Below are 19,539 nucleotides of genomic sequence, written 5' to 3'. Positions count from 1 at the left end.
TGCTGCCTTACTCCGACCACCTTCTGAACTGGTCCTCTCTCCTCTCTAGTCAGATGCCAACTGCCACTCTGAGATGGCCTCCTAACATTCTAAACTGCCTCTCCCTGTCACAGGGTTCCAGAATGTTGCAGAAGGTTCTAGAAATCTCCAGTGGGTTCTGATGATGTCACAGGTGGCCTCCATTTTGTGTCTCAGGCCCTCAGACAGAAGTTCCAGGGTTAGGGAAAATGGCTCCCTGACCCTGCATCAACACTAAAAAGTCTGGTGGTTCCCAAAAAGGAAAAATTATAACAGGGTTTGAGGCAAAAGTGGGACAAAATAAATAATGATGAGGAGGGACCACCCAAAGGGCTGACAGGTCTAACAAATATACAATCAAATATACATAGTACATAAACAAAAGGAAAGCTAAATAAAACAAGCACTTCCTACCAATGTATCAGAAAGCATAACAACATCTCAAACAAGACATCTTTTAAGGCATACAAAGGTGGACAACGGGGAGGCGGGTGGGCCAGTGAGGAATCCACAGGCAGATACTGTATCCACCAGAAAAAGCATTACCAAAGGTAAGTAACTTGTTCTTCTGATGGATACATCTGCCAGTGGATTCCTCACCTTGTGAATAGATTCCCACAGCAGTCCCCACTCCGGGAGGAGGGTGTCCACCTTCCTATACCAGAAAGTCTTGCAATACAGAGCGCGCAAAGTGGCTCTCCCTCCTCATCTCAGAGTCCAAGCAATAATGCTTTGCGAAAGTATGGAGGGAGGCCCAAGTCGCAGCTTTACAAATATCTGCCACAGGAACACCCCTGGCCAAAGCAGATGTAGATGACTTAGCTCTAGTTGAATGAGCCCTAATACCCTCAGGAGGAATCTTACCAGCCAGGGCATAGCAGATCTTGATGGCAAGGATGATCCATCTCGATAAAGTGCGCTTGTGCACCGCTCTTCCTTAAGAAGGACCAACATAACCCACAAAGAGCTGATCGTCCAGACGAAAGTCCTTCGTTCTGTCCAAGTAAAAGCTGACCGCTCTTGTTGGATCCAGGCGATGAAGTCTTTCCTCCTCTTTAGAGGGATGAGGAGGTGGATAAAAAACAGGGAGAGTAATAGACTGACCCAAATGAAACGGAGTGACTACCTTAGGTAGGAAAGCAGCCCTGGTCCTGAGAACCATCCTTTCAGCATACAATGTTAGAAAAGGGGGTTTAGAACTAAGAGCTTGAAGCTCACTCACCCTCCTTGCCGAGGTTATGGCTACAAGAAAGACCACCTTAAAGGACAACAGCCTCAGCGGACAACTATGAAGAGGCTCAAACGGAGACCCCATCAGAAAGGTTAAGACAAGATTAAGGTCCCACTGTGGCATTACAAAAGGAGTAGGAGGAAACATGTTTGTCAGGCCCTTGATAAACCTCAGTACAATCGGAGATTTAAACAATAACGGTTGATCAGGAAGACATAGAAAAGCCGATAAGTCCGATAGATAGCCCTTGACCGTGGCCACAGAACAGAACAGAGCAAACTGAAGCACATCAGAACGATGGGCTTTTAAAGGGTCAATGGATCTCTCTCCACACCACTTAACAAACTTAGACCACCTGTAGGAGTAAATGGACTTGGTGGAGTGTCGCCTGGCCGATAAAATAACATCCACCACATCAGGCGGGAGAGAGAAGGAATTCAGATTGCCCCGTTCAATCTCCAGGCATGAAGGTGTAAGCTCTGGAGGTGGGGGTGTAGAACCTGCCCCTCCGACTGCGAGAGGAGGTCTGCCCTCAGAGGGAGACGGAGCGGAGGGCACGAGGAGAGGTGGAGAAGATCTGTATACCACACCCTTCTTGGCCAATCCGGGGCGACCAAAATAACTTGGGCCCGGTCTTGGCGAACCTTCCTCAGAACCCGAGGAATCAAGGGTGTGGGAGGAAACGCGTAAAGGAGTTGTGAGCTCCAACTCAACTGAAACGCGTCCCCCAACGCCCCCTGCATCGGAAACTGGAGACTGCAGAATGACGGGCAGTGCGCGTTCTCGCGGGTGGCGAACAGGTCCACCCGAGGTGTCCCCCACGACCGAAAGACGTGACGAACCACCTCTGGATGGAGCCTCCACTCGTGGTCGGCGGAGAACTGCCGACTGAGACTGTCTGCACGTACGTTCAATACCCCGGCCAGATGATTTGCCATCAGACAAATCTGATGGTCCTGAGCCCAGGACCATAGACGCAGAGCCTCTCTGCAGAGACACTGCGACCCCACTCCTCCCTGCTTGTTGACATACCACATCGCGGTAGTGTTGTCCGTCAGGACTTGAACAGACTGACCGCGAAGGGAAGGGAGGAAGGCCTTGAGTGCCAAATGAATCGCCCGCAATTCCAGAAGGTTGATATGAAGCAACCTTTCCTCTGAAGACCAAAGGCCCTTGATCTCCAGAACCCCCAGATGAGCACCTCACCCTAAGGTGGAGGCATCCGTATCACTGTGGCCACCGATGGAGGTAGATGGAAGGGCTTTCCTTGAGACAGATTGCCCTCCACGCTCCACCAAGACAGATCCGCTGCAGCTTCTCTGGAGATCCTGATTGACTCCCTGAGATGTCCGTTGTGCTGATACCACTGCCTACGGAGGCACCACTGGAGCGCCCTCATGTGCCAGCGTGCATGGTTGACCAACAGAATGCAGGAGGCAAACAGACCGAGCAGGCTAAGGACCTTCAGAACTGGAACAACCGCTCCATTGTGGAATAAAGGGACCATCTCTTGAATGTCGAGAATTCTTTGAGGTGGAGGAAATGCCCGACACACAGTAGTGTCCAGTACTGCCCCTATGAACAGGTTGCGTTGAGAGGGCACCAGGTGAGATTTGGGCACATTGATCGAAAAACGGCTGAGATGTTACCTGCAGATGATGCTGCACCATCTCTGGGGACTCTGCCTTCAGAAGCCAGTCGTCCAGGTAGGGGAAAACCGGAATCCCCGACCTCCTGAGATGGGCTGCCACCACTGCCATCACCTTCGTGAAGACTCGAGGTGCGGTAGTAAGACCAAACGGAAGGACCGCAAACTGGTAATGCTGCGACCTAACCGTAAACCGGAGATACTTCCTGTGCGACTTCAGGATTGGAACATGGAAGTACGCGTCCTGCAAGTCGAGCGATACCATCCAGTCTCCTTGCTGCAACGCTTGAAGAACCTGCGCAAGGGTCGGCATCTTGAACTTCTCCTGTTTCAGGTAAAAGTTCAAGACTCTGAGGTCCAGGATCGGGCGCAATCTGCCGTCCTTCTTGGGAATCAGGAAATACTTGGAGTAGCATCCCTGACCCCTTTCCTGCTCTGGAACCACCTCTATCGCACCCTTTTGAAGCAAAGCTAACACCTCCTTCTGCAGAAGAAGTAGATGGTCCTGTGAGCACTAACCTTGGCAAGGAGGGTAAGGGGGAGGAAACTCCCGAAAGGGAAGGGCGTACCCCGTCTCTACGAGGTTTAAAACCCAAAGGTCGGTTGTAACAGATCTCCAACCTCGCAGAAAGTGGGACACCCGACCCCCCACAGGTCTTACATGATCCGGGATGGGGGATCTAGGGCTGCTTCCCTGAGGCGTCATTGGGAGCAGAGGAGGCAGATGATGAAGAGGGGTTGCGGCCAGAACCTCTCCGACCTCTTTGTCTCCCTCTATAGGACCTATAGAGGGGATTCTGCTGCTGCTGTTGCTGCTGCTGCTGAGGCTGCCGGTAGGAGCGAAATGAAGACTTCCCAAAACCTCTGAACTTTATAAGTCCAAATCCTTTAGCAGGAGCCTGCAGGCCTAAAGATTTCGCTGTCACCCTGCTCTCTTTAAACCTCTGCAAAGCGGAATCAGCCTTTTCACCGAAAAGCCTCTGTCCGTCAAATGGCAAATCCACCAATGTGGCCTGAACGTCCGTAGAGAAGCCAGACGAACGAAGCCACGCTTGCCTCCTAGTGGCTATAGATGACCCCATTATCCTCGCCACCGAATCAGCCGTTTCAAGCCCCGACTGAATCACCTGCCTTGCAGCAGCCTGAGTGTCCGTGACCACTTCCATAAAGGATGCCTTATCACCTTCTGGCAACGTAGGGGCTAAAGATTTCATTGAGTCCATTAAAGCATGAACATAGCGCCCTAGCAAGCACGTGGCATTAGTAGACTTAAGCGCCATGCTCCCAGAAGAAAAGGTCTTCTTAGCTGCCTGATCAGCCTTTTTGGACTCCCTGTCCGCCGGAGTCTGAGGGAAGGCTCCTGAAGCATGCTTCGAGCAAGAAGCCTGCACCACCAGACTTTCTGGAGAAGGGTGTGAAGATAGAAAACCTGGATCCCCAGGTGCCACCCTATATCTTCTCGCCACCTGCCTGGAAACTGCTGGCGAAGAGAGCGGCTTACGCCAGACATCCATAACCGGCTCCAAAATAGCCTCATTAAAAGGCAGCAAGGGCTCAGAGATCGAGGTAGGCGAGTGCAAAACCTCCGTCAGAAGGTTAGGCTTATACTCCGCAGAGGGCAACTGCAAATCCAACAACTCTGCAGCCTTTTTTATAACCAGATGGTAGGGAACCAGTTCCTGCGGTGGAGAGGACCTAGAGGAAGAATGCTCCCTCTCCGGAGTTGTATCCAGGCCACTAGCCTCTTGAATCCCCTCAAATTCATCAGAGGACGTATCCACCTCACCTTCTTCCACCTCCACTCTATAACGTTCCTCCACCAAGACCCTCTGGGCCTCTCTCCTTGAGCGGATCCGTGGAGCCGGCGTCGTCGGCGCCGTACGTGGAGTCGGTGGAATCGAACGTGGAGCCAGAGGAGTCGGGGTTGGCGGCGCCGAAGTCGGAGGCGCTGGACGCGGATCCGAGGGAGTCGGCAATGGCGTCGAGGAAGGCTCCGAAGAAGGACGTTCCAGTCGAAGCCGAGATGGATCCCCAGACGGCGCCGGAAACTGCCACGAAGGCGCCATCGGCAGAAAGGGCATAAATGGGGCCTGAGCGTAATGCTGTGGCACCCCCAGAGTATAAGCCATATGACCCACGGGACCAGTAGGTGCGCCGGATGGGAAGGCCGCCCGTTGAAAAATCCCATACATTGCATTTAAAAAATGCGACGAATCCATACCCGGAGTCGGGAACTGCGGATAAGGGATTGATCCCGGATCCGGCTGCGGAGTACCTGGTACCGGCGCCGCAGTGTCTTCAAGAGGCGCCATAGGATCATCTGGCTCTGGAGTAGGCTCTTTCCTTTGCTCTTGCTCATCTTCAGAAGCCGAAGACTCCACTGGAACCGGTGACGGCGCCGGTGACTGCGCCGGGGACTGCGCCGGGGACCGCGCCGAAGTCCGCTTCGGCGAAGGAGATCCCTCTGGAGACTTAGATGGAGAAGGAGAAGGAGACACATCCTTACTTCGACGTCGAGGCGAAGCCGATCTCGACGCCTTGCTCTTCGAAGACCGGCGCCGAGAGGAATGCTTCCTCTTCTTGTGATGTTTCTTCGACTTCGAAGAATGCGAAGTCGACGACTCCGGCCTTGATCTCTCCTTCTTCCTACCTCTCTTCTCCTTCTTAGCCTTGGCCATGAAGAGCTTCGCCTCCCTTTCTTTCAAGGCCTTGGGATTCATCCTCCTGCAGCTGGAACAATCTTCCACGTCGTGGTCGGATGAAAGGCACCACAAGCAATCTTCATGTGAGTCTGTCATAGACATGTGGCCCCCACATTCCCTACAGGGTTTAAAACCCGACTTCCTAGTCGAAGACATAACAATATTTTCCAACAGTAACACACCAAACGACTACAAAGTAGCAGGAGAGTGCTGGAAAAACTGTTGCGCGTCGACGGCGCGGAAAAAAGGGAACTGACGTCATCACGCCGACGTGGCTCTCTTATGGCTCCGGTGATGTCATACGGAGTCGCGAGCGGAGCCGATGCATTATGACGTCATCCACGTCAGCGTAGAGAGCTGGGGAAAAAAGTTCCGTGGAATGCTGGCGCAGGGGATATTCACAAGGTGAGGAATCCACTGGCAGATGTATCCATCAGAAACTTGATACACATAGTTTATTATTACTTTATGTCTTAAAGCTATTTTATAATAATATTGTACGCATTGCATTGTAATTTACTTGTATGTTATTTATAAATGGGATGAAGTATTTATAAGATGGGATTTATATGCTATTACAGTTTTGATTTGTTCGCTTATAGAATGTTATCTTTTTGCAGATGTTCTCTTTGCATCATATTTATTTAATCAGCAACTGCCTAATGCTATACCCTTGTTATATGTTTGCTATGGTTATGCATTTATAATGGCAACATTTGTTCCGCTTTTCTGCTGACTATTCATGATTGAGCGGTCTACTCCGATGATGGTGGCCTTTGCTGCTGCTCATCCACATTGATTCTCCATGCAATATGTCTCTTACAGACATCCCCTGGTGGGACTGGGTATCGATGGGGATCCGGATATATTTAGAGTGCGTTTGAACCCTCTTGACTTTTCCCTATTCTTCATTCCTCCCATCTATCCTCTCCTTAATATTGGGACATCCGCTTCACTTCCTTGGTCCTTTAAGTATTTTTTATCTGTCTTTGAACTCCTTTCTCAGAATTACCTGCTGTATGTGAACTACACATATGAATGCCTGGTATAAATGTAGTTCCCCTTAATATTAAGGGCTCGAATCACCCAGTTAAGACAGCCAAGATTCTAGATTATTGAAAGAGTTTGTCTGGTGAGTTGGTCCTACTTTAAGTGACTAAGATAGGTTTTGAGGAAGCCCTTCTTATGAGGAGAAATTGGGTGTTAGATGGTACATGCTCTAAAGCTTTTGGGAAGAAAAACAAGGTTATTACTCTTATTTCTAAAAAAATCTGTCTTATCTATCATTGCAGCTGAACATGATACCAACGGGAGATAGTTACTTACACGACTGACTAATGGTTAGGAGGATCTTTATATTATGAATCTATATGCCCCAAATATAGATGACCCAAACTTTTGGCGTGCGATAAACAAAAAAACTTGCTGACATTCCACAAAATTCAAAAACAATTGCCTCTCGATTCTATTTTGGATAGGCACTCTGCTTTTAAATTTTGACCTCCTATGGCACATAAACACTTGCTTATTATGTGTTTGTCACATCATCTCTTGGATGCTTGGAAACTTCACAGCCCTACGGGTTGCGACTTCACTTTTTTCTCCTCCCCTCATTCCAGCTTCTCTCGTATCAACTATCTTCTTGTTGACGCTTCTCTTTTAAAATATACAATTAATGTTATGATCCATCCAATTAGTTGTCTCTGATCATGCTGCAGTTTCGTTACCCATCCTTAGCCATAAGGACCATGATTGGCGTTTTAACACAGAAATTCTGGAGGATGATGCGGAGGTCAAAGAACTTAATGATGAGATTGTTGTTTTCTTCAAAGAATATGAATTATCTGTGATTCTCCAATAACACTATGGGACGCGTTTAAGTGCACTATAAGAACAATTAAACAAATGGCCAAAAGAAATAGTGATATTAGAAGATCTCTCCAGTCTTTGGGAGATGATATTAAACAAAAAGAGTAATTATATTGACATACTAATGACAAATCTCTCTTGCAGGACATTAAACATTTGAAATACTCTTTTAACTCCATAGTTACCAAAAAAGCTTATCTTGGAGTACACACTCAGAAGTCTCATCAATTATTGTTATGTAATAGAGCTGGCAAGTTGTTAGCTGCTACCCTCAAATATCAGAATACTAATACCACTCAATGTACTCATATTACTGATAAAAACGGTTCAAAAAAAAGTTTCATACCCAAGAAATTCTTGAAGTCTTCGGGGATTTTTATGAAAAACTATATACCCCACAAAGTCTGTACACTAAGCTCAACTGCCAACAATTCCTTAATTCTCTCCCTACTACTACAATTTCAGGCGACCATAAAGTCAAGTTGGGTAAGCCAATTGAAACTGAAGAGATTATTCAGGCTATTAAGGCAACTCGTTGGGGGAAAGCTCCTGGCCCGTATGGGTATCCCATTGCCTTTTATAAAACATTTACTTCTTCAATCATTAAGTATCTTAAAAATATTTTTGACCATTATGTTCTATCTGGCAAAGTTTCAGGTACAGCCATCAAGGCTACTAAAGTAGTTATACCAAAAGAAGGTAAAGATCCTTCCAACCCAAAAAAAAGTCCGTCCTATCTCCATAATAAATATGGTAGCAAACGTTTTTGCTAAGATTTTAGCAAATCGACTAAAATGTCACATTCCTAATCTAATTTATGGCTCCCAAACAGGTTTTGTTAAGGGTCAACATCTGGACGTTCTGTCACATTTTAGAAAAAGCAAAACTCTCCTCATTACCCTCAGCGGTGATTGCCCTTGATGCCGAAAAGGCATTTGATAAGGTCTCTTGACCTTTTTTACATTCAGTTTTAGAGTCTCACAACCTTGCCAATTCTTTTATTAATATGGTCATGGCTCTTTACGGGCACCCTAAAGCTAATATTAGAATTAATAGCATAATGTCATCTTTTTTTAATCTCCACCAAGGACCTAGGCAGGGTGATCACTTTCACACCTTCTCTTTCTTTTACCAATTGATCCACTTCTCCGCTTACTTAATCTGAACTAATTGGAACACACACACTTAAAACGGCTGCTTACCCTGACAATGTAAGTATTTTTTCAGAAGATATTGAATCAGCGATCCCTTCCTATTTTTAACGTTGTTCGTGATGTCTCTGTCATTTCTGGCTACACTCTGAACAAAGAGAAGACAGCAGTGTTCCCTCTGAATGCTTTATGTCTTCCCTCACACTAAGGAGATTTAGGTTTTAAATGGCAATACACGCACATTAAATATATGGGGATCTGATTCTGTAAAGATCTTACAGATACTGTTGTCTATAATAAATCTCACTTAATAAATAAAGCTAGAGATCTCTTGTATTCTTGGTCTACTTAATATATTTCTTGGTGGGGTAGGTTACAAACTCTTAAAATGATGATAACCCCAATTATTAATTTCCTGTCTTCTATGCTTCCTTTAAAACTTTAATCATCTTTCTTTCATGAGATTGACGTACTCACGCCAAGATTTTTATGGAACGATAAGAGAGCTAGAATTTCCTATAAATATCTTAGGAAACCCTATACATTGGAAGGTTGTAACCTTCCGGACTGGAATCTACAACAAATATCCTTTCTGGCGGCACAAGGAGCAATTTGGTTTTTACCAGAATCTCATTATTTACCTCCATGGGTTCATATGGAACAAGATCTGTGCTTCCCCTTTAGCACTCTTTCTCTGCTCACAGCTACAAAACTTACAATAGCACACTCTCAATGTATTATGTCAGATACGTTTAGTGCTTTGAAATACCTTGATCGGAAACTTTTGAAACCCATTCATAAATCAAAGTAGACATCTTATGGCCACTAAGGGTATCATACTAGTGAAAGATCTCTATGACCCTCTCACCTTTTCTTTCCTAGCCAAACAATATAGTCTCAGTAACATGGATTTCTATACTTTTTAAAAACTAAACGTCAAACTTTCTAAGATAACCCTTTCTACAGATTTGGTTATTGTCTCTTCTTACTATGTGGCTGAGCTCAGGTCATATGGCTTCCAAAATGTATACATTTTCATCTGCTCCATTGCCTTCACAATCCCCAATTTATTTATTTATTTATGACATTTATAAAGTGCTCTATCACCTAACAGGCATCCTGGCGCTGAACCAACAGTGTAAACAGTAAGACTGGTGTTCCGGGAGACGCGAGTGACCAATTACGAACTAGGAAAGAGCCAAGTTTTTAATCTCTTCCTGAAAGGGAGGAGGTCCTCCATTTGTCTCAGCTCCAGAGGGAGCCTGTTCCACAGTCGTGTGGCTGCGGTGCCAGAAGCCCTACCACCTAATTTTATTTTTTTGTACCTAGGCACCTTTACAAACCTCGCTGTAGAGGAGCGAAGGCTCCGCACCGGAATATACCACGCAAATTCACTTCTCAGCAGAGTCGGCCCAGGTCCATGCAGGGCTTTAAAAACTATACACAAAGATTTGAACTGGACTCTCTAGAATATCGGTAGCCAGTGCAGCTCAACCAAAGCCAAAGAGGTAGAAGATCGCCTTGATTTCCCCAGAGCAAGTTTCGCAGCTATTGCCTGATTCCTCTGAAGCCTATCCAGCAAATATCTCGGGGACTCAAGCAATAAGGCGTTGCAGTAATCCAATCTGCTTACAATGGTGCATTGCACAATCAGTGCTTGTGCATGCATTGGCAGGGGCGGGAGAATTTTACGCAGGGCTCTAATAATGGCAAAACAACTCCCCACCGTTTTTTTTACCTGCAATTCGAGAGTCAGCTTACTGTTGAACATGACACCCAGGTTACGGACCTTCTCGACCGGCAACATTGGACTGGCCGATGCTAATGACCAGAAGTTTGTGGGAAGCCCCGTGGGGTTCTTCCCCACTGGGCAGTAGAGAATCTCAGTTTTCTCTGAGTTAAACTGAAGCAAATTCTCCTTCAGCCATTGAGCAGTATCTCGAAGACACTCATGAAACACTTCCAGCGTTGTGGACTGTTCTCCCTCTAAGGAGAGAATCAGTTGGGTGTCGTCCGCATAATTGACAATGTTGATATTGTGTGACCTTATGACAGTAATTAGAGATTTCATATAAACAGGTCAAGCAGGATTAAAACCACCGCTTGACCTCTGTCTGCACGCATGCGGAGCTCGTCCATCACCGTCACTAAGGCCGTCCATGGGATGGACGGAACCCAAATTGTACATCCTCTAGGATTCCATTGATTTCCAGGTACTTAGAGAGCGCACCACTGTCCAAGCGTTCTACAATCTTAGCGGGATACGGTAACAGGGAGATCGGCCTGTAATTTTTGGGACATCCTGGATCCAAAGTTTTCTTTTTTAACAGCGGGGTTACCAAAGCCTGTTTCCACCCTGTTGGTACTGTTCCACTAAGAAGAGATTGGTTACAGATACGGTGGAGAATAGGGAATAATTCCACTCCCAACTCCTTCCACACCTTATGTGGTAAAGGGTCCAAAGGCGACCCGAAGAAATACTCAAGGTCATTTTACAGAACTCCTCCTCCGATGGTATCTCAAAATCAGTTAAGGTGGGCCGCAACTCTGTCTCTTCACCTCCTACCTTATTGACATCAGTTGGAATTCCCTCATGCTGCCCCTTATAATCTATGCCCTCAACCTCCTCCTGTATCATAGCCCCTCCAAGGCCATCAATGATAATTTGAATTTTTCATTGAAAAACCTTGCCAGGCCATCACACAATTCCTGAGTAGGGGGCATCTGATTCTTAGCACACTCAGGACTAATCAAATTATTCAAAATATTAAAAATGCTTCTGGTGCCATTCGGCGCATTTAAAATAGTTCTGGAGAAATACTCGGATTTTGCAATGATTATTTCTTTCTTATAGCTGGTAATTAGAGATTTCCAGGCGATTTTATCTTTCCTTTCATACGCCCTTCTCCATTTCCTTTCTGCCTGTTTACACTCAAGTTTAAGATTTTTCAATATATTATTAAACCAGGGGGCCGAAGGTCTGCCCACTTTCTTGTGTTTTTTTAACGGGGCGATCTGATCCAAAGTTGAGATAATCTCTGTGCACAAGGATCCATAGTTCTCCTCCACCTGCCTATTAGTCTTAAAACAATCACTTGTGTTAAATGGTCTTACCATTTTGAAGACACTATTTTTAAATATATTTCACAGGATACCTGGCAGCTGATTGGAAATTATCCCTGCGTAACAAAATTGCTTCTTCACTGATTGAATATAAATTCTTCACAATGGATCTCTTACATTGGAGAGATAGTGATCTTTGTTGGAATTGCATTTCAGAACCAGGCACCCACCAACATATGTTCTTTGAATGTACGCTATTAGACTGCTTCCGGAGTCCTATACAGAAACACTTGTCACTAATCTTTAATACACCTATACCTCTTTCCCTGCCTATGATTATGCGAGGTCCATGGGCTGTAGATAGCCCTTTACCTTTTGACAATACAAATTTGGAGCTATTAGATTTGCTCTTATCCATCGCAGTCAAAATCATACTAACAGAATGGAAATCTTTTCATATTTTATCTTACCATACCTGGTGGGCATGGGTGTCATATCTTCATGGAGCTCATACTCTTATTGAAAGAAAATAATATTTGCCTCCAATAGTAATTTATGGCTTTCCTTGGATAATTATATGGATTTGTCTACTTGAGGTTTGGTAGCTCAACATCCTTTTGGGTCCGTCTCTTGATTTATTCTTTATATATGTGGCAGATATCCCATTGCATCCTCCTCCCTCCTAATATCCTTTTATCCTCCTCTCATTTCTTTTCTCTTTCCTTTCTTATTTATTTCCCTTTGCTGATGTATTTATTTACTAAGTGATAAACATTGACTGTGCCATGTGATGATTTTTCATCTGTACCATCTTCCTTGGGATTATAATTACAACTCGATGAATCTGAAATACCTGTTATGATATTTAAATGATAATTTTTATATGATAACTTGCTATAATTTCCATCTTAGTCTAGATATTACTCATCATGTAACCCTTTTTAACTTTTTAATTCTTTACTTGTATGCATCAATTTCTGATTTTTAAGTACCGCTGTTGCTTTGAAACTGTATTTCTTTTTATCCAAACACAATTAAATATTTTAACACTAAAAGGTGCCTGTACCTGTAAGGCAGGTGGTGAAGAGATCCCCACAGGACACATGCTTGATGGTGACTCCAGACTGGCCCTCCAGGAAGCGAGAGATGAATTGTGGCTGTGCCTGCTCCATGGACCCAGGCAAAGAGGCCCCTCCAGAGCCCAATGGAGGAGCCTAGGTTAGAGAAAACACATAAAAAGTTTTAACAAGAAAACTAATGTATAAATGAGACATTTTACAAGGAAGAATGTGGACACCCAAGCACCCCGTCCTCTGTGAGAGCCTGACAATAAAAAGGTTACAATAGTACAACAACATTGCATTGAAGTTATTTGCCTATTACACTAGCACTCCTTCTTCTTTGATATATTTCATAGGTTCCATGTGTATTTAATGTATATCACTCAATAGCAATTCATCCAACATCATCTTGTGCTTACCAAATATTATAGGGGCCATCTGGTGAATGATGTCACAATAAATGTCAGAACCCCAGCAGACAACTGTACACTTCGGTAATCCAAGCAGCAACAGGAAATCAGGCAAAAGGAAAAAGACACTGAACGCGGTGCACGCAAAATGGCGCCGCACGCATAATGATGTCACTCGCCGACGTGAGTCAGCGAAGAACAGGGAGTAGAAATGCAGGCTAGGAACACTTAGCTGAAAACGCCCAAAGCGTAGAAGTCGCTACATTGGAAGTCAGAACAAGGTGAAGGCCATAAACAGCAGCGGCCTAGAATGAGGTATGCAAAAAATAACCCCCATCTCGATCTAGCCGAGCATGAATGCCCGCTCATCTGAATGCACAGTAAGGAGATAGAATGAGCACAGAATCACGGTGAGAGCCAGAGCACGTCTAGGTGAAGAGACATTCATGCATGAAGAGCACCTGTCTTAAGATCTTCGCGAAAACCAAATAGGGACACACGTAGCTTACGGAGCTAGTTCTTTCGATAAATATGACATGCTAATTAACGAGCTTCCACCAACAACATCTGGAGCACTTCTACTTAGCCTGCACCTAAAAATAAAACCAACCAAAAACACATGTCACAATGCATGAGATTCACTAATCAGGCACATGCATGCTGGATGCAAACATGAGAAGCATCAACAGAATGACTTCCCTTTATATTACTACGAGTACCATACCACCATGAGTACCTTACCTTCAATGAGTAAACACACAAACTACACCGCATGATGTTTGCACACTAGCACAAACAGGCGCTATGTCATAAGACGCATTCTCTCTCCCCCCTCACAAAACTATTTTACCTTCAGATTGCCAACAAATTGAAGGCAACAAATCTAAAACACAAGACAAAGGAGGCTACAGACACCGGAAGCCTCCACTGAATCAAGACCCGGTAGGTTGGGAGTCACACATATAAAAAAAAATTCTAAAATAAGAAGTAGCAATCCTAGTCATCCTGACATGTGATTCTATTTATACAGGCTGTGAACAACTGCACCACAGTGAGAAACGTGAGCAAGGTACGTGATTAGCTAAGCTCAATAAATTCTCCCCTTAGAGAACACAGTAGAAAGCATAGTTTTACATCACAATCATTCTCATTTAATACATGTATTAGATATCCTACCAGAAAACAGTCCCACCTTGATGAAGACCTTTCATATAAATAAAATGTTCTGGTCCAACCATCACGAAGGTGGAAACGCGTTGGCAACCATATACAAGGAGGTCAAGAGCAAACAAGGACAAAAACATGCCAACTGTTAGGCATCTTGAGCTGGAAAGCTTAAGCTCAAGTTAGAAGTGTGTAAACAGTCTCTGACCCCTGCAGGATCCAGGGAATAGCATTTATTGAGGACAAAAAAATAAACGTCCCAATAACAGACACAAATATGTAGGACTACAAGAGTTGTAAAGATATGTGTTTGTTCATGTGAAATAATGTCTATAGTGATGTTAATGTTTTCATATATGTAAGTAATGTAAATATTGTAGATACTGCTTTTTGCTTTAAAGAAAACTCCGAGGGTATGTTCAAAGATAATTGGTGATAGGAATCTTGAATGCAAAAAGTATACAAAAAAGAAAAAAATAAGTTAACCAAGAGTTATTTAAAAGGACGTCTGTGGTAAAAAGAAAAATGTAATTTATGGTGTCTGAGGCATTTGTTTGGTTGTAATTTACTTTAATGATTCCAGCCTCTGAAATCCGTAACTGAATCACTCCCCCACTGTGTGTAGCCAGAACCCCAGCAGACGTCATTAAACAAAGCATCATTCTAAAATGTCTACTGATGATGCTTGTTATTGATACAGGACTGGGTAAAAAGATTTTATTCTCAACATTGGATGGCCTCTTTCAACATGGTTGTATTCACAATTGTGGCCCATGACATAGGTTTAAGAACACAGTAATATGGTGTTTACTACAAAAGTTCTACCCTACTAGCTATTTAAAAATCTTGAGCACAGTACAACAAATACTGATTACTACTTGAAAGGCCTGATCAAGAAAGATGGAGACATTGCAAATCAATCTATGAAATACACAAACGGTATAGAAACCGTGTTAAAAGGAAGTAACATTTACTTCTCCAGCTCTGGATCTTCCATAAATGCACCAGATTTGAAAAGAAAACAACATCAAGAACATCTCATGTGTTTGCTTACCAATGGAAATGATTATTCTGCACGGTTCCAGTGTCTTGTATAGACAAGAGTGCTTGCAAATGCCCTTTGATGATGTCCAAATTTTACTCTTGCAGATGTCTATTAAAAGTCTCTCTCCTACTTATGAAGCATGAAGTGATACTGCCTTTTAGAATCTACTGATATTCGTATAACATAATTGTATGCATTAACTCATCAAGCAATGCATTTCCTAAAGAGTCTGACTATTTTTGCAAGCCCAGTGTCATGAACACTTGATTAGATGTTGTGAAATCTTTGATTCTAGCAATGCAGAAGTTAATTTCCCATTGCACTAGCACTCAAGATGTGGGTAAATTGTTCTGCTGGAGCAGACTGCATCTGAAAACAAGCATTGGAAAATCTCATAGGTCATGCCTTTGTGATCTAACGGCTTTGTCAATCCTTTCTGCTGATGCTATGCATGTGCAAAATACTATGAGCATGCATGCACCATGACATTACATATTTCATTCATATTTTCTTTACTGAAAAAATGTCTAAAAAATCTTTGTTACTCTTCAAATTGTCTATGCTTCACATTCATAAAAACTTATCAATTCTCAGCAAAGCAACATGTATCTTACACAGAAGATATTTTTGTACAGTGCATAAACTGGAGTATATAGATTAAAAGAAAAGAGCAACAGTTGTTTAAATCCATCATGTACAGTACAGCCATAACCATCAGGTGTGAATTTGAATACTATAACTAATCAGTCAGATGAGTTACTGACATAGTGGGTAGTAGCCAGCACAGGGCCATATACATCTTTAACCCAAAGTAGAAGTTAAGTGTATACATAGATGTGGCACTGCTTTCAATGATTGAAAGTTGATTAGAGAATATTTGTGGATTGTAAGATTGAGGCACTAATTTTGTGACTGTTATTGCTATGGCATACTATGTAAAAAAAAAGCCGGAGGAGTTAATAGACCGTTTGTTCGAATCAACAATCAGTGATAAGAATCTCACAGATAATGTATCAGCTAAAGAGTTGAGCAATCTGTTCATAGGCTGTCCAATAAAAGAGTTCCGAAAATGGTGGGGTATCAGCACATTAAAACAATACTTAGAAGTCAACAGGATTCCAAGGAGTTTACGTATAAATGTATTCCCTGAATATAATTCAAGCTGACTGGTGGGAAAAGAAATTGACAGAAACATCTTGTGAGTTAATTTTAATGTTAATAGAACAAGCTGAATGTAAAATGGAGAATCTAAGACAAGAGATAAAACAAACCACACAAGAATTAGCGGACCTAAAGTTGGAAAAGGGGACAAAGAAAAATTATTTGATTCTATAAGACGTGTTAAACAAATTTCAAAATGATATTTTAACCCAAAGTAGAAGTTATGAGTCATGACATAATGCAGCCGCCGTATTCAGTAGGTGCAAGCATGTATGTTCACACATGCATCACTATGCCTGCGTGTGCCTTCCGAATGACATAGGCACTACTTTATTTACTAATCCAAAATGGTGAACAACACTTGAAATGGTAAATAAAAATTTATTTTAACTTACCAAAAGTGCATTTGTGAAAGCTGAGAAGCCCCAAAGCAAACAGGAACTGTTGGGCCCTCCATACAATATATGAATAAGTATTTTAAATTCTGGAAGGGGTGGAGGAGGAACAAAGGCGTGAGTCTGGAAGAATGCGGTGTGGGGGGCCAACACACATGGAGGGGGATTAAATAAAAAAAATTAAATAACGCTGGGGCGGGGGAGGGCATCTAACAGAAAAAGCAAAACAGGAGGGAGAGAGCGAGTGGGGGGGAAGGGCACAACGTGGAGTGTGAGTGGGTGGATATTTGGGGGGTAAGCAGCACATGAGGGCAGAGACCTGGAAAACAGATGCACTCTTATGGAGTGCTCAAGGAAAAATAAAAAAATCTGTTTAATAAATGTGAGCGATGGAATGATATACGTCAGTCAGACAAGAGGATGGTAAACAGGGTATGCTGCATGGGAGGGAAAACCACAAGCAGTGAAAGGCAAGTCTTCGAATAAGAAGCAAGCAAATGAGAGTGACAATAAAGCCAAACGCTGGTAAGCAATGGGTAGGCTCTAAGCACCAAGTACGTTTTTGGTACGGTTCACAAGAGACTCTTGCCTTCAGCCAGCTAAAAGCTGTCTGGTACAGGAGACCTAAAAAGCAGCAGGAAGGGAGACTCGACTAATTAAGATACAACTAGGACATCACAATGGATAGAAACCTCTGAGACAAAGAACTACCTTATCTTCATGAAAATGTTTTTATAAGGTACCATACTTCAGCAGATGATACGTCAAGAAACGCGTCTACCACATACTGCAACAAAAAAGGGCATATAGGCAGTAGTAATGATGGAAACATATGGCTAATTGGATGGTTAATGTAAACCAGGCCATACAGACAGAATATACAAGAGCCTATATAGATATACAAACTCGTTGCTCCTCCTGGAACTGTGGGACCTGTGGGAGATGGCACACGTGCCGGCAAAGCATACCGGCTTGTCAATACTGTTCCAAAGTTAGGTGAGCGCGCTCTCAGGATATAGCACAAACAAATCCAATTGTTGCAGGAAACTGTTTAATAACACAACGCGTTTCAACTACCCAGCAGCCTTGGTCACATGTGTTTACAACACCACTAGGATGTCCTTAAAAGTGCATAATACACATAAATGAGGGACACATGAGGCTCTAATAATTCTGCCATATTGGACTGGTGTAAAAACTTGAACTGGTGTAAAAAGTTATAGTCAAAGACAAGTTAAAGCCTAAACTTGGTGCAAAATTTGTAATATTATTTGTCAGAAGAAATCAGACAAGATTACCACTCCGGTGTACAAATATAACAAATAAGCACTGTAGTGGTATAATGCAACATGTCATTCACTTGTAAGCATTACTGGCAAAGTGTCTAAAAAACAGGACTTATAGGTAGAAAAGACAGAACATCGGCAGTAAAATATGCGGAAAGGCGTAGTGCCTGTACATCTATCGATTTCTTCTGACAAATATTATTACAAATTGTGCACCAAGTTTAGGCATTAACTTGTCTTTGACTATACATTTTTACACCATTTCAAATTTTGGTCCAATATGGCCAAATTATTAGATCCTCATGTGTCCTTCATTTATGTTTATTATGCACTTTTAAGGACACCGACAGCACATTGGAACACTACATTCAGTGCGGACATGGCAGGGACAACCCCGCAGGATGTGGCTGAGAAGGGTTACATAGTAATGACTTGGAACGTTAATGGCCTTGGACACCAAATAAAAAGGGGCCTGATTGCGAAATACCTAAAGTGACTCAAGCCGGATAATAGTGCTCCTCCAGGAGACGCACCTTAGAGGGACGCACTGTAACTTCCTGGGGAGAGGCACATACACTACCCTGGACCATGCAGAGTTTTTCTCTGGTCCCAGAAAGGTAGCAATATTCATTAGGAAAACTGTACCCTTGAATATCTCCAACACATGGTCCAATCCAAACAGCACATATGTGGTATTACAGGGAACATGGGGACAGAGGGATATTCCACTAGTTAGTGTATATGTGCCTCCATGACTACAACGACAGGCGCTAGAGAAGGTGACAGAGGTTTTATTGCCTGCGGACTCCCCCTTGCACCTGGTGGGTGGAGATTTAACAATGTGGCAGACCCTGTCATAGATCAATCCGGAGGGACTGGGGGAGGGAAGGGAAGCACAATGCTGGCAGAATTCACCCTCACCTTGGGACTACAAGACATCTGGCGCCAACATCATCCAGCTGAGTGGGCATACTCTTACTTTTTGGGTGCCCACGGGGTGTTCTATTGATTAGATTATTATTTTGCCCCAGCAGAGAAACTGGATAGGGTGACAGGGGTGGAATATTCAGCAAGAGGACTGTCGGATCATTCTCCCCTGTGGCTCACGATGGGTGGGGAGACCAGTAGCGGGATGGGGGATGGAGGCTAAACGCGTGGGAACTCTGAGACCCAGTGATAGCGAAGGAGGTGAGGGTAGAATCGGAGCTGTACTTCCTAGAAAATAAAGGAACAGTACATTCAGCAGTGGTCCTATGGCAGGTATTAAAGTCAGTGTTAAGAGACAGAGCTCAAAACGCAATCACATATAAGAACAGGAAAGAGATGCTGGAAATA

At 43.6% G+C, this 19,539-nt stretch overlaps 1 protein-coding gene across 2 annotated transcripts in view; it reads right to left on the bottom strand.

The window, feature by feature from the left end:
• Positions 1-19,539, bottom strand: part of NEK8 (NIMA related kinase 8) — a 330,474-nt gene that overhangs the window by 160,290 nt on the left and 150,645 nt on the right. For both annotated transcript variants that reach the window (XM_085649141.1, XM_085649140.1), the window contains exon 8: positions 12,749-12,896. In XM_085649141.1, the coding sequence (XP_085505267.1) occupies positions 12,749-12,896 (148 nt within the window). The remainder of the gene's footprint in view (positions 1-12,748; positions 12,897-19,539) is intronic.

The sequence above is a fragment of the Triturus cristatus genome, chromosome 3_2, assembly GCF_964204655.1.
Source record: "Triturus cristatus chromosome 3_2, aTriCri1.1, whole genome shotgun sequence".
Lineage (NCBI taxonomy): Eukaryota > Metazoa > Chordata > Amphibia > Caudata > Salamandridae > Triturus > Triturus cristatus.
Note: the sequence above shows the minus strand (reverse complement) of the source record. Positions and strands in the feature narration are given on the sequence as shown.